The 11549-nt window shown below is 42.0% G+C and overlaps 2 protein-coding genes across 3 annotated transcripts in view; one reads left to right on the top strand and one right to left on the bottom strand.

Moving 5' to 3' along the window:
• Positions 1-11549, bottom strand: part of LOC310933747 (high-affinity choline transporter 1-like) — a 180968-nt gene that overhangs the window by 97538 nt on the left and 71881 nt on the right. The window lies entirely within an intron of this gene.
• gbf1 (golgi brefeldin A resistant guanine nucleotide exchange factor 1) overlaps positions 4213-11549 on the top strand; it is a 69204-nt gene continuing 61867 nt past the window's right edge. For both annotated transcript variants that reach the window (XM_083897296.1, XM_083897295.1), the window contains exons 1-3: positions 4213-4491; positions 7481-7597; positions 8219-8285. In XM_083897296.1, the coding sequence (XP_083753422.1) occupies positions 7502-7597; positions 8219-8285 (163 nt within the window). In that variant the 5' untranslated portion in view covers positions 4213-4491; positions 7481-7501. The remainder of the gene's footprint in view (positions 4492-7480; positions 7598-8218; positions 8286-11549) is intronic.

The following is an 11549-nucleotide window of genomic DNA, read 5'->3' as shown; positions in this document are numbered from 1 at the left end:
ACAGACACACAGAGCTGTAATCAGTGCAGCTGTTTCCATACAGACCACATCACTGCTCTGGTGCCGCACACACACACACACACACACACACACACACACACCTACACAATGTGTGTGGCTTTTTTTAAACTGACCAAGTCTATTTTTCTGCTGTTTTTCATGTGAAAGTGCAGCAAATGTGTAATAAGAATCAAGGTGTTATGTATGTTGTATATATGAGATACTGACACATAACACACACCAAACCTCATAGAGTAAATCAGTGATTTTAACATCAACAACAACACAGGAGTTCACAGGAGTTGTTGATCCACTGCTGCCTCCATCACTGAGTTCACATTTACTATTTTGTCAATTCGGCTTTTGAAAAACTTTATTCAGATTAACCTCAGTGACACAAAGTGACCACACGAGGCAGCAGCAGACCAGCAGCTCCTGTGTCCCCGCGAGTTAAAAACGTCAATTCTCTCAATGGACTTTGGTGTGGGAGAGTGAGTGGTTTACAAACAAAGTTTAGGTTTCCTATGGATAAATATAAACCACTGTAATGGACAACAGCCTCACTAACGCTGTTCTTGTAGATTTAGCTCATGCGCGAAAAAATACAATAAATGTTTTACGACTTTTTGTACACATTGGAATATTTATATGAATTTATCAAAACAATAAAAAAAAAAATAGCAACGTATATCAAACTATTTCACTTATGCGGGAATTTCCTTTGAAATGTGTGAAAAGACAACTGTCATTGTGCTGCTGTCACAGCGAGTCAAATAAAAGGCAGTTATTTAAATAGTGTGAACACATTCTTAGCACAGCTGTGGGTCTGCAGATATGACGCTGGTGTACACAACGCCAACATTTGTCATCTCACGCTGACCTTTGCTGCTGCTGCTGCTGCAGGAACGTAGAGGCTTTACACAAACTAACCACGGGAGCAGGTTAGGTATGAAAATACATGATACAGGTGTGTTTGCTTTACTGTAACACCTGCACCTGCACCGTGTGAACTGGAGCTCAATCTGAACATACATACAGATGAGGTCAGACAAGGCGGGGATTATATTATATTATATTATATTATATTATATTATCACTAATTTATTTTACTACCACTCACTCTCCCACACCAAGGTCCATAGAGAAAACCAGTGATTTTAGCTCACGTGGACACAGGAGCTGCTGGTCTACTGCTGCCTCGTGTGGTGATTTACATTGCTATTTTTTTTTATTGTTTTGATAAATTCATATAAATATTCCAATGTGTACAAAAAGCCGTAAAACATTTATTGTATTTTTTCGTGCGTGAGCTAAATCTACAAGAACAGCGTTAGTGAGGCTGTTGTCCATTACAGTGGTTTATATTTATCTATAGGAAACCTAACCTTTGTTTGTAAACCACTCACTCTCCTACACCAAAGTCCATTGAGAAAATTGACTTTCTTAACTCGTGGGGACACAGGAGCTGCTGGTCTGCTGCTGCCTCGTGTGGTCACTTTGTGTCACTGAGGTAAATCTGAACAAATTCTTTTAAAAGCCGAATTTTACAAAATCAGTCATTGTAAGTTAGTGATGGAGGCAGCAGTGGATCAACAACTCCTGTGAACTCCTGTGTCTCTGTGATGTTAAAATCACTGATTTTCTCTATGGACTTTGGTGTGGGAGAGTGAGAGGTTTACAAACGTCAGTTTACACAAGGAAAAGTCTGTCTAACAATGAGATAAAGACGTGAACATGTTCTTAAGATGTCGTAGACTTAAACTGACGTAGATATTGTGAGGTGAGTCTTTTGTTTAGTGGCTAAAATCTGTTTTTTTTAGTGAACCACTCTCCCACACCAAAGTCACTCACTCTCCCACACCAAAGTCCATAGAGTAAACCAGTGATTTTAACATCACAGAGACACAGGAGTTCACAGGAGTTGTTGATCCACTGCTGCCTCCATCACTAACTTACAATGACTGATTTTGTCAATTCGGCTTTTGAAATCCGTCGTTCAGACGTACAGCAGTGACACAAAGTGACCACACGAGGCAGCAGAGGACCAGCAGCTCCTGTGTCCCTGTGAGCTAAAATCACTAATTTTCTCTATGGGCTTTGGTGTGGGAGAGTGAGTGGTTTACACAGTGAATCAAAAATGTCAGTTTAGAGTTTACATTGTATTATATTATGATATAATTCAATAAAATGTCTGTCCAGGTCACTTGACAGACATCAAAGGCATCCTGAACCAAAAATGGTCACTTATTTATGCGATATTGTGTTTTGAATTTCAGATAAAACAAGCTTTAATGCATCACGTCCACATCTTTTAAACAACAACATACCGAGAGCTCTCATACGTGTTGTCTGAGTTTCTTTGTATGTGTGTTTTCCTGCGTCGAGATGACCACACAACACGGCTGACGCGCGACGACCCGCCGCGATCGCCTTTTTTTGTGTACGCGAAACTGTCCAAAAAGGAACGGCACCACTCTGATTCTCATCGTCTGTAATTAATGATGAACAGAATCGTGTCCAAGACATTAACTTAGGTAAATATTATCGTTCTGGATGAAGGCAAACGTAATCACGGAGAATCCAGATGTTTTCCTATGGATCCGCGGTGATACGGTGCATTAATGTGTCATAAAATCACATTTATTAGCAAAAAGACTGGATCAAAGACATGATTTTTCCGACGTGTGTTGGTGGCAGTTGCTGTGGACATGATGCTGTATGTGAAAATGATGCAACTGTAACTCCCACAGGTGATCAAACACTGGCCTGATTAAACACTTTAGTCACAACAATGAGCCGAGGTGTTGAGCAAATGATTGCACAGAGATTAGAGGTGGTAAGATTGTAGCTGTGTGGACATTATACAGTATACACTCTGTCATATGATTGACTGTTGAGTCGTTATATTTGGTTGGTACATATTAGCACTGGAAAAGCCCTCACTCTCCCACACCAAAGCCCATAGAGAAAACCAGTGATTTTAACATCACATACACACAGGAGTTGTTGATCCACTGCTGCCTCCATCACTAAGTTATAATTAGTTGTTTTTGTCAATTTGGCTTTTGAAAATCTGTATTTATATCTATTTAAGTGACACAAAGTGACCACACGAGGCAGCAGTAGACCAGCAGCTCCTGTGTCCACGCGAGCTAAAATCACTGATTTTCTCTATGGACTTTGGTGTGGGTTCTTTTGAGTGAATAAAAACAGATTTTAGCCCCAAAACAAAAGACTTGTTTCATAAAATCCACGTCAGTTTAAGTCTACGACGTCTTAAGAACACGTTCACGTCTTTATCTCACTGTTAGACAGACTTTAACAACAGGAAACTGAAGTTTGTAAACCACTCACTCTCCCACACCAAAGCCCATAGAGAAAATCAGTGATTTTAACATCACAGAGACACAGGAGTTCACAGGAGTTGTTGATCCACTGCTGCCTCCATCACTAACTTCAAATGTGTGTTCTGTAAAATTCGGCTTTTGAAAAACTTCATTCTGATTAACCTCAGTGACACAAAGTGACCACACGAGGCAGCAGCAGACCAGCAGCTCCTGTGTCCACGCGAGCTAAAATCACAGATTTTCTCTATGGACTTTGGTGTCGGAGAGTGAGTGGTTTACAAACTTCAGTTTGTCTGTTTTTGTTGTTGTTGAAATTCTGTCTAATTGAAACAATATAAAACAAAACATGGACGTGGATAACAAACCTCGAGCCTTGGATAAAAATACAAATCTCAAAGCACTATTAAAAACACAAAACCACTGACACTTACATCATACACGCTTTATTTACACGTAATATAACATAAATCACATTTTAAACCCTACATTTATTGTATTTTATATGTTTTCCTGATCTTCCGGTTTGTTTCCTCCAATAGAAAAGCAGGCGGTGTCCTCGTCATCAGCCGGAGACAACCAACCTTTAACTGCGCCTTTGTCCCGCCCCCTTTTTCACAACAAGTGCTAGTTTTCCTTCAGAATTTATTCTTTAAAACATAATTGAGAACTTGCGCAGAGCCGTACAGTATTGTGTGTGTAATTTTCGCGTTTCTATACGGTATTTTTACGTGTTATTTTCCCGGTGGAGTCGCGTTCGCGGCCTGTCAATCAAACGCCGTCCATGACGTCGTCACGCTCGGTTGAGAGCGCAGAGTTTTTCCACGTCAGTGTGTTTACCAGGAGCAGACTGACCGACCGACTGACAGACGCTGGAAATACGCTCACTTTACTCACTATTCGGGACGTTTTCTCCCCGAAACAGTGGCCTGTTCCGCTCGGCCCGGAGTCACCGCTTCGCCCCGCAGTGGAATGTGGGGAAGACCGCGGAGCGTTTGTCCGTCGTCGTGAAGAAAACGTTGGCCGCTTTTCATTCACTGTTGGCCGGATTAGCCTGTTAGCTGGTGGAGCTAGGCTTTGAGTTAGCCACAGCGCTAGCCTGTCTGTGACACAGCAGCCACACACACGTACACATAAACACAAACAGGTGACGTATTTATTTATTTATTTACTTATTGTGTGTAAAACGTAATGTTTGTGTCGTTCATCAGCGGCACACGAATGCTGTCGCGTCTCGTTAGCCTCTGTTAGCTGACGCGCTAGCTGCCGGGTAGCTGTCATGTTTCTCCGCAGGTTAACTTGCGCTTTTTTATGCATCAACAGCGTAAACACATCGGACTCATCCGATTAATTAGCACTGGTTTATCCCCTCGTTGCGTTTTTGCCTGGCGTTCGTTTGTGCTAATCTGAATGTGCCGGAGAGCTTAGCATCTTAGCATCGCCCTGTGTGTGTATGTGTATGTGTCATTAGCCGGCTAACACCTCCCTAGCTCAGCTGACAGCCAAACAGCTAGCTTGCTTCACTTGCTTGCAGTGTGTGTATGACTGCATTATGAAATCACTGTTCACTTTATTAGGTACACGTGGTTTAAGATGAAGAAGAAGGGATTTAAAGAAGTTTAAATGACTATAACATTTAAGTCAGTAGCTGTGTTTACATGTGCAAAATGTCTTGGTTCAAATGGAATATATGATTTTATCACACGCCCACTGTTGTCTTCTTTTAGTAAACAAATGCTGCTCGTGTTTCCTCACGGTCACGTGATAGAACCGAACCAGGAAGTCATGTTTACGTTTGGGCCTGAAGATCATCACAGTTCCTCAGAAGTTCCTCTTCTTCTTCTTCTTATAATTTCACCAGTGTCACACTTCCTGTTCCTGTTTACCTGGTTCTTCCCACTAGTTAGTCAGGTAGCTAGTTCTCCTACGTCCTCGTCCTCATCCCTTCACACAGATTGAAGTTCTCCTTCGTTCTCGTCCTCATCCCTTCACACTGATTGAAGTTCTCCTTCGTCCTCATCCCTTCACACAGATTGAAGTTCTCCTTCGTTCTCGTTCTTGTCTTGTCCTGTGGTTCTTCAGCACAGAAGTTCAAAGCTCCTCTTTGCAGATAGCACATCTTGAGATACATGAAAGGATGGATCCATGCTGCCTTTCATCAGTGGCTCACGCTGCTTAGAACCGTCTCACCGTCACTGAAACACCGCTCTACACACCACTTGCTGTCGCTGACCACGTCCGCTCTCTGACGACCGCGGTCGACCGTCTTCTGATGGCGTCTTCCCGCAGGCTCGTGCGTCGCGTCGCCAAAAGCTGGTTTTCAGACGCGTCGTCGAGTTCGCCGAGCGCAAGCGGCAGCGTCCGCGCTATCCGGGTCTTTTCCGATGCGACGGATCGGGACGTGGACGTCGCGGCGGCGTCTCCGACAAACGACGTGCAGCAGCTGTGCGACGCCATCGTGTCCATGTGGAACAAACTCTCTCAGGAGTGTTTCCAGCACCTGGTTGAATCGATCCCATTTGGGATGAAGGTAGTTCAGGGTCTGAGGCGGCGCGCAGAGGCTTACGCAAATAAAAACATGTGTTTATATTCACTGGTGATGACACGGAGAGGGAGCTAAATTAAAGTGAGCGTGAAATAAGTCGGTGTTAACAGGAGCTCCGTTTGGCCAGATCAATCATCTGTGTTGGATTGATTGAAATGAGTTTGTTGTTGTTTTCTCGCCTGTCCTTAAATTGGTTTTTGTGTTGTTGTTAAGATTTTCAGTTCTAGGAACCAGTTCTCGATTCCCCATCCCTAGTTTTATCAAAACCAGTGCAGAACTCGTACTCTAGGGCAGGAAATAATCCCAGATAACGATACGATATGCGATACATGGTCCACGATAGCAATAATCTCACGATACAGCGACTCTGTGAGTGAACGAGTGAAACTTACAGGGACTGTGTACTTTACGGCGAGTTCGTTTGTTCGTTAAAATATCAATATCTGAGGAAAGTATTATGGGATGCTTCTTCTCTACCCGCTCTGCCGTCATCTTCTCAGATGTTTGACCCTTTGACCCCTGAATATAACGTCAGGTCAGGGTTGAATTGTAGGTTTAAATAAAAACGTAATCCATACAGTTCCTGACACTTTCATCCTGGTATTATTTTGAGTATAATCTGCCTGTCATGAATTTGAAAGCGCAAAAAAAAAAGGGTTAATCCCACCATTTTGAAGGTGAAGCGCTGGTCAAACACGAACGGCGCGTCTTCGCCGGCGAAGAAAATGGAAATTTAATTTTCCATTTTCATGAAGTTTGACTTGTAGCTTAGCGGAATTAATGTTTTTAAACATATATACGTTTTGTATCATTTCAGGTTTTTGATATTTAATTCATTTAATCTGAAAGATTAGTTTATCTCTCACTTGGAAGGAATTCCAGTGAGTCCACAGTCGAGGTTGACACGTGGACGACCGTCAAAATCATGATTGTAGGATGTGTTTGAGGTTTTTAGGTGTGATTTTAATGAAATATAATGAGAACCAAAATATCCTAACATGAGATTTATCGGTAGTTTGATGACTTGAGCTAATATTTGCTATTTTTTAATAACCCGTTGGACCAGTTATTACACATTGTGCTTAGAAACTTCATAATTGTTGCCAAGTCAATAAAAAACATATTACATATTTTTCAGGACCCGTTTCATGTATTTTATATTCATTTTGTACATTATTTTATTAAAAGTACTGAATATAATTGCATAATGTCGATTGGAGAGGTGTGAAGAAGTTAGTCGACCTCTAATGGGAATTATGAGATAATCTGGAAGGGTAAGAAATATCTTTATTGGGATTTTTTGGGGTTCCCAAACAAAAAATTGCAGTATTTTCCCCAGTATTTTAGTTCAAATGATCGTGTATATGTTTTCAAATATGCATAGAATTACGATCTCTTGGAAATGATTGGTTGACCAATTCAAAATAATGTTTGATATTAGAGATATGGCTGTAAATCAGTCGCTAGGTTTTGCTCTCGTCATGATTTATCTTGTGATTTGGGTCACGGTAGTTTAAAGAAGTGAACCCTCATATAAAAAGTGATAAGGACGGCGTCTCTGAGTAATAAAACTGATGTGTTTTCCTCTCAGAGCAGCAGCAGCAGCAGCAGCATGGTGGACAAGAATATCTACATCGTCCAGGGAGAAATCAGCACTGTGGTTGGATCAATCAAGAGGAACTCCAGATGGAACACTCACACTCCTCTGGTCAGTCAAACACAGAGTGGACGGACGCTTTGTTATCACTGCACTGTGTCTGCAGGAAGGTTCTATGTCATCTTAGGACTGTGTTTGACACTTTATCTTCACTGTTACACAGACTTTTCCTTGTGTAAACTGAAACTTGTAAACCACTCACTCTCCCACACCAAAGCCCATAGAGTAAACCAGTGATTTTTAACATCACAGAGACACAGGAGTTCACAGGAGTCGTTGATCCACTGCTGCCTCCATCACTAAGTTCACGTGTGTGTTCTGTAAAATTCGGCTTTTGAAAAACTTCCCACAGATTAACTCCAGTGACACAAAGTGACCACACGAGGCAGCGGTAGACCAGCAGCTCCTGTGTCCACCGTGAGCTAAAAATTATGATTTTCTCTATGGGCTTTGGTGTGGGAGAGTGAGTGGTTTATACACTTCAGTTTCCTGTTGACAAAACAGTGAGATAAAGACGTGAACATGATCTTCAGATATCGTAGACTCTTTGTGCAGAATAAACTCACAGCGCTGACTCTGTGTGTCTGTCATTGAAATATATTTTTTTTAATACTCTCTATGACAAACGACGTTATTTTCCCGTTCATGTTTTTTTTTTATTCCTCTCTCCAGGATGAAGAACAGGACCCGTTACTGAACAGCTTTGGGAACCTCAAGGAAATACTGAACAGCATTAAAGGTAAGTGTGTGTGTGTGTGTGTGATGGAACAGTTTCTGTCTCTACGTATTTTCCTCGTTTTAAACTCATTGTATGAATAAACGAGGGATATTTAATCAGGTGATTTCCTGTGAGAAAAGTCTTGGCCTTTTTAAAAAATCGTCTGTTCTCGTAACACTGGATCATTTCTCCAGGTGTTGTCGTCTCATGTCGCGTCTCAGAGCTTCTTGATATTATTAAAAATGTCCTTATTTTCAGAAGATGACGAAGGTAAATGTTAGTCGATGGCAAGAGTCTTTGTAGATGTTTATCTGAGAGACAATATATGTCCTAAAGTCTCCATGTCTGTCCTTTTCCCATTATTTTTATTACATATTGTTAGTATTAGCTTTTACAGCTGTTTACTGCTAACTCTGTGTTAATCGTTGTTTGGGTGACGAAAAATCAATTTTCTAATCATAACAATTTCCTCCTCCTAAGAGAAGTTCTGTGGTGATGATGTCAGATTTCAAGATCCTGTAGCTTAGACATTTTGAATGAGTGATGCGCGCGTTAACGCGATAGCGGCGTCAACGTTAACTTGTTCCCACGACGAGTGACCGGAAAAAGATGCGCAATGACGTCATGTTTACGCGATGAATTAACGTATTGTTAAAATGAGTCTCTAAAGTAACGCTTACCTTTAAAAACAGGTACGCTGTGTGTTATTTGTAGCACTGCTCTTTTTGTTTAATAAGCAGACTGCTCCAGTTCCACTGTAGGTGGTGTTAATGGCGCTAAAGGAGCTAACGCAGCCGGTTAGCGGAGTCAACGCACTTTGTTTAGCGTTACTTTAAGAAGTTACTTTAGACTCATTTTAACAATCCGGAATCACGTAAACGCGACGTCATGCGCGCGTCTTTGTTTGCACGACTGACCGGTCTTTTTCCGGTCAGTCGTCATGCGTTAATGTGCGTTAACATTGACGCCGTTAACCGCCGCTATCGCGTTAATAAACCCAGCACTACTTTAAATATAAAGGCTACAGGATCTTGAAATCTGTCAGTACACAAGAACCCTGGTTATTTGTCGCGCTAAATAAACAGTCGTAAATAAACATCGTTAAATAAACAGTTCGACTGTAGGCGCGCTAACGGCGCTAAAAGGAGCTAACGGAGCTAACTGGTAAACGGTGCCTGGACTCCAGTGTCGTGGCACGTAAACATGACGTCACGCCTGTCTTTTCTTCCATCAGTAGTCATGGAAACGTGCGCTAACCCGAGGAAAACCATTGACCGCACCACAGTTTGAGAACCATGGTTCTCAGTCCATTAACATGTATGTTTAATGCAAACTGGTCTGAGTTCCTGTCTTGGGCGTAGTGTGTGACGATGAGGATGATGATGATGATGATGATGATGATGATGATGATGAAGTACTGGCAGCTGTTTTTAAAGAGGTTTTTTTTTTCACTGTCTCACACAGCAGTAAAAATGTGTGTGTGTGTGTGTCTATAACTGCAGCAGAGCGTTGTTGTTGTCGTCTCGTCACAGTTCCGTCAGCTTGTCACGCTCGTCCGCTGCTTCCAACTCTTTTTTTTTTTTTTTTTTTTCTTAAAAGGCGTAACTTCCTGTTGTTTACTTTTCATATCCTGGTACTTTTCACCAAACACCTGAGGCACTTTTCTTTTTAACTCCGACTTCATTTTCAGCTCTCACTCCTGGAGTTGGAGAATGGATTTGTTTTAACTGTGACGCAGTCGGTTTCTTCACAAACTCTCCTGATTGCTGCATACATACATATATATATATATATTTGTTTTAGTGATTTATTGTCTTAAATATATTGTCTTAAATCTTTAGTGTGTACATTTTAGTATAGAGTTGTGTAACATCTCACTCAAAGTGAAGACAGACAAAAATATCAACACTCAAATAAACGGGAAAACAAAATAATGCCAATTTAGAATTAGATGCTGTTCATTACGTGTTTACGTGTTAATTTTCCCCATGAAATATATCAAATTCATGACCGCAATCAGCGTTCCTGATTTGCTAGAAAATGCACCATGAATACAAAAATACCAAAAATCGTGGTAAATAGACGGTCGGACGACTTAAAGCGCTGTGGGTCCACGTAAACTCCGCCCCTCGCAGTGTTTAGCTGTCCGTGTTGTCCATTTCATATCCTTATATCCAGGATCAACTTTGTTTTGTCAAATTTGTCGAAGCGCTGAGGCCACACTTTTTGACGTAGAGAAAATCCTTTAACAATGTTTAATCACTCATGTACCGAGTTTGAAGTGGCTAGCTCAAATGTGCTTGGACGAGTTTGTTCCAATGCGTAGACTAGACATTTTTGGTTTCTGGGTGGGTGGAGCTAATGGAAGTACATTGGACATTTGTTTGGAATCATGAGGGTAAGGAGGGCACCAAGTTTGGTTAAAATAAGAACTATGTGTGACTTGGACACAAGAATAAATAAATTTAAATTAAATTAGCATTTAACGTAATTTTGGGCACTTTTTCTCGCGCCAAAATTCCCCAAAAGTACGAATTTCTGTCTTCTTTTTTTCTTCTGCGTCGCTCGGTGACAAAATGAAGGAGCAGAGGTCAAGTTAGAACATGGACTTTCTCCTGTGTGTGTGTTGACGGATCATTTGTGAGTCAAAGTGTGTGCTGCAGTGGAGCTCGTCTTCACCTCCTCCTCCTCCTCCTCCTCCTCCTCCTCCTGGCTCTCAGGACAATGGTGTGCATGTTGTCATGCCTTTGCAATGACCGTGTTGAACACAGTGGGAAAGATGCAACACATGGAGCTGCAGCGTTCCCTGAGCTTCTCTCCGGGGAATGTCTCTGAGGCTGAGATGGACAGGCGCTGCTGCTGGACCAGGAATCCAGACTTTCTTTCCTTTCTCTGCCTGTAACTCTTTCCCCTTCAGCCCTCTCCTCCTCCTCCTCCTCCTCCTCCTCCTCCTCCTCCACATCATCGTCCCCTTGAAACCATTCCATTACACTCTATTGTATCTTGTACAATATGAAATGTGTATATTTTTGTAGCATTTGCATGGAGTAATGAGTTGGTTCAGTCGAGGACGTTTTGACGTCTTTGCTGACATCGTTAATCCCCGTTGTTGGTCTGGTGTCTTCGTCCTCCTGTTCTGGAGAGAGACGAAATAAGAGCAACAGAAGAGTTGTGCACCTGATGGACTGATGAATTAGTTTGGGAGGGCTGGTAATCTTGTGGTGGGTGGGCTGCTGCTGCTGCTGCTGCTGCTGCTGCTGCTGCTGCTGCTGCCGCCCAGCTGTC

Source organism: Microchirus variegatus (assembly GCF_963457635.1).
Source record: "Microchirus variegatus genome assembly, chromosome: 11".
Classification (NCBI taxonomy): Eukaryota; Metazoa; Chordata; class Actinopteri; order Pleuronectiformes; family Soleidae; genus Microchirus; species Microchirus variegatus.
The sequence above is the reverse complement of the archived record's forward strand: the minus strand, read 5'-3'. Positions and strand labels throughout refer to the sequence as shown.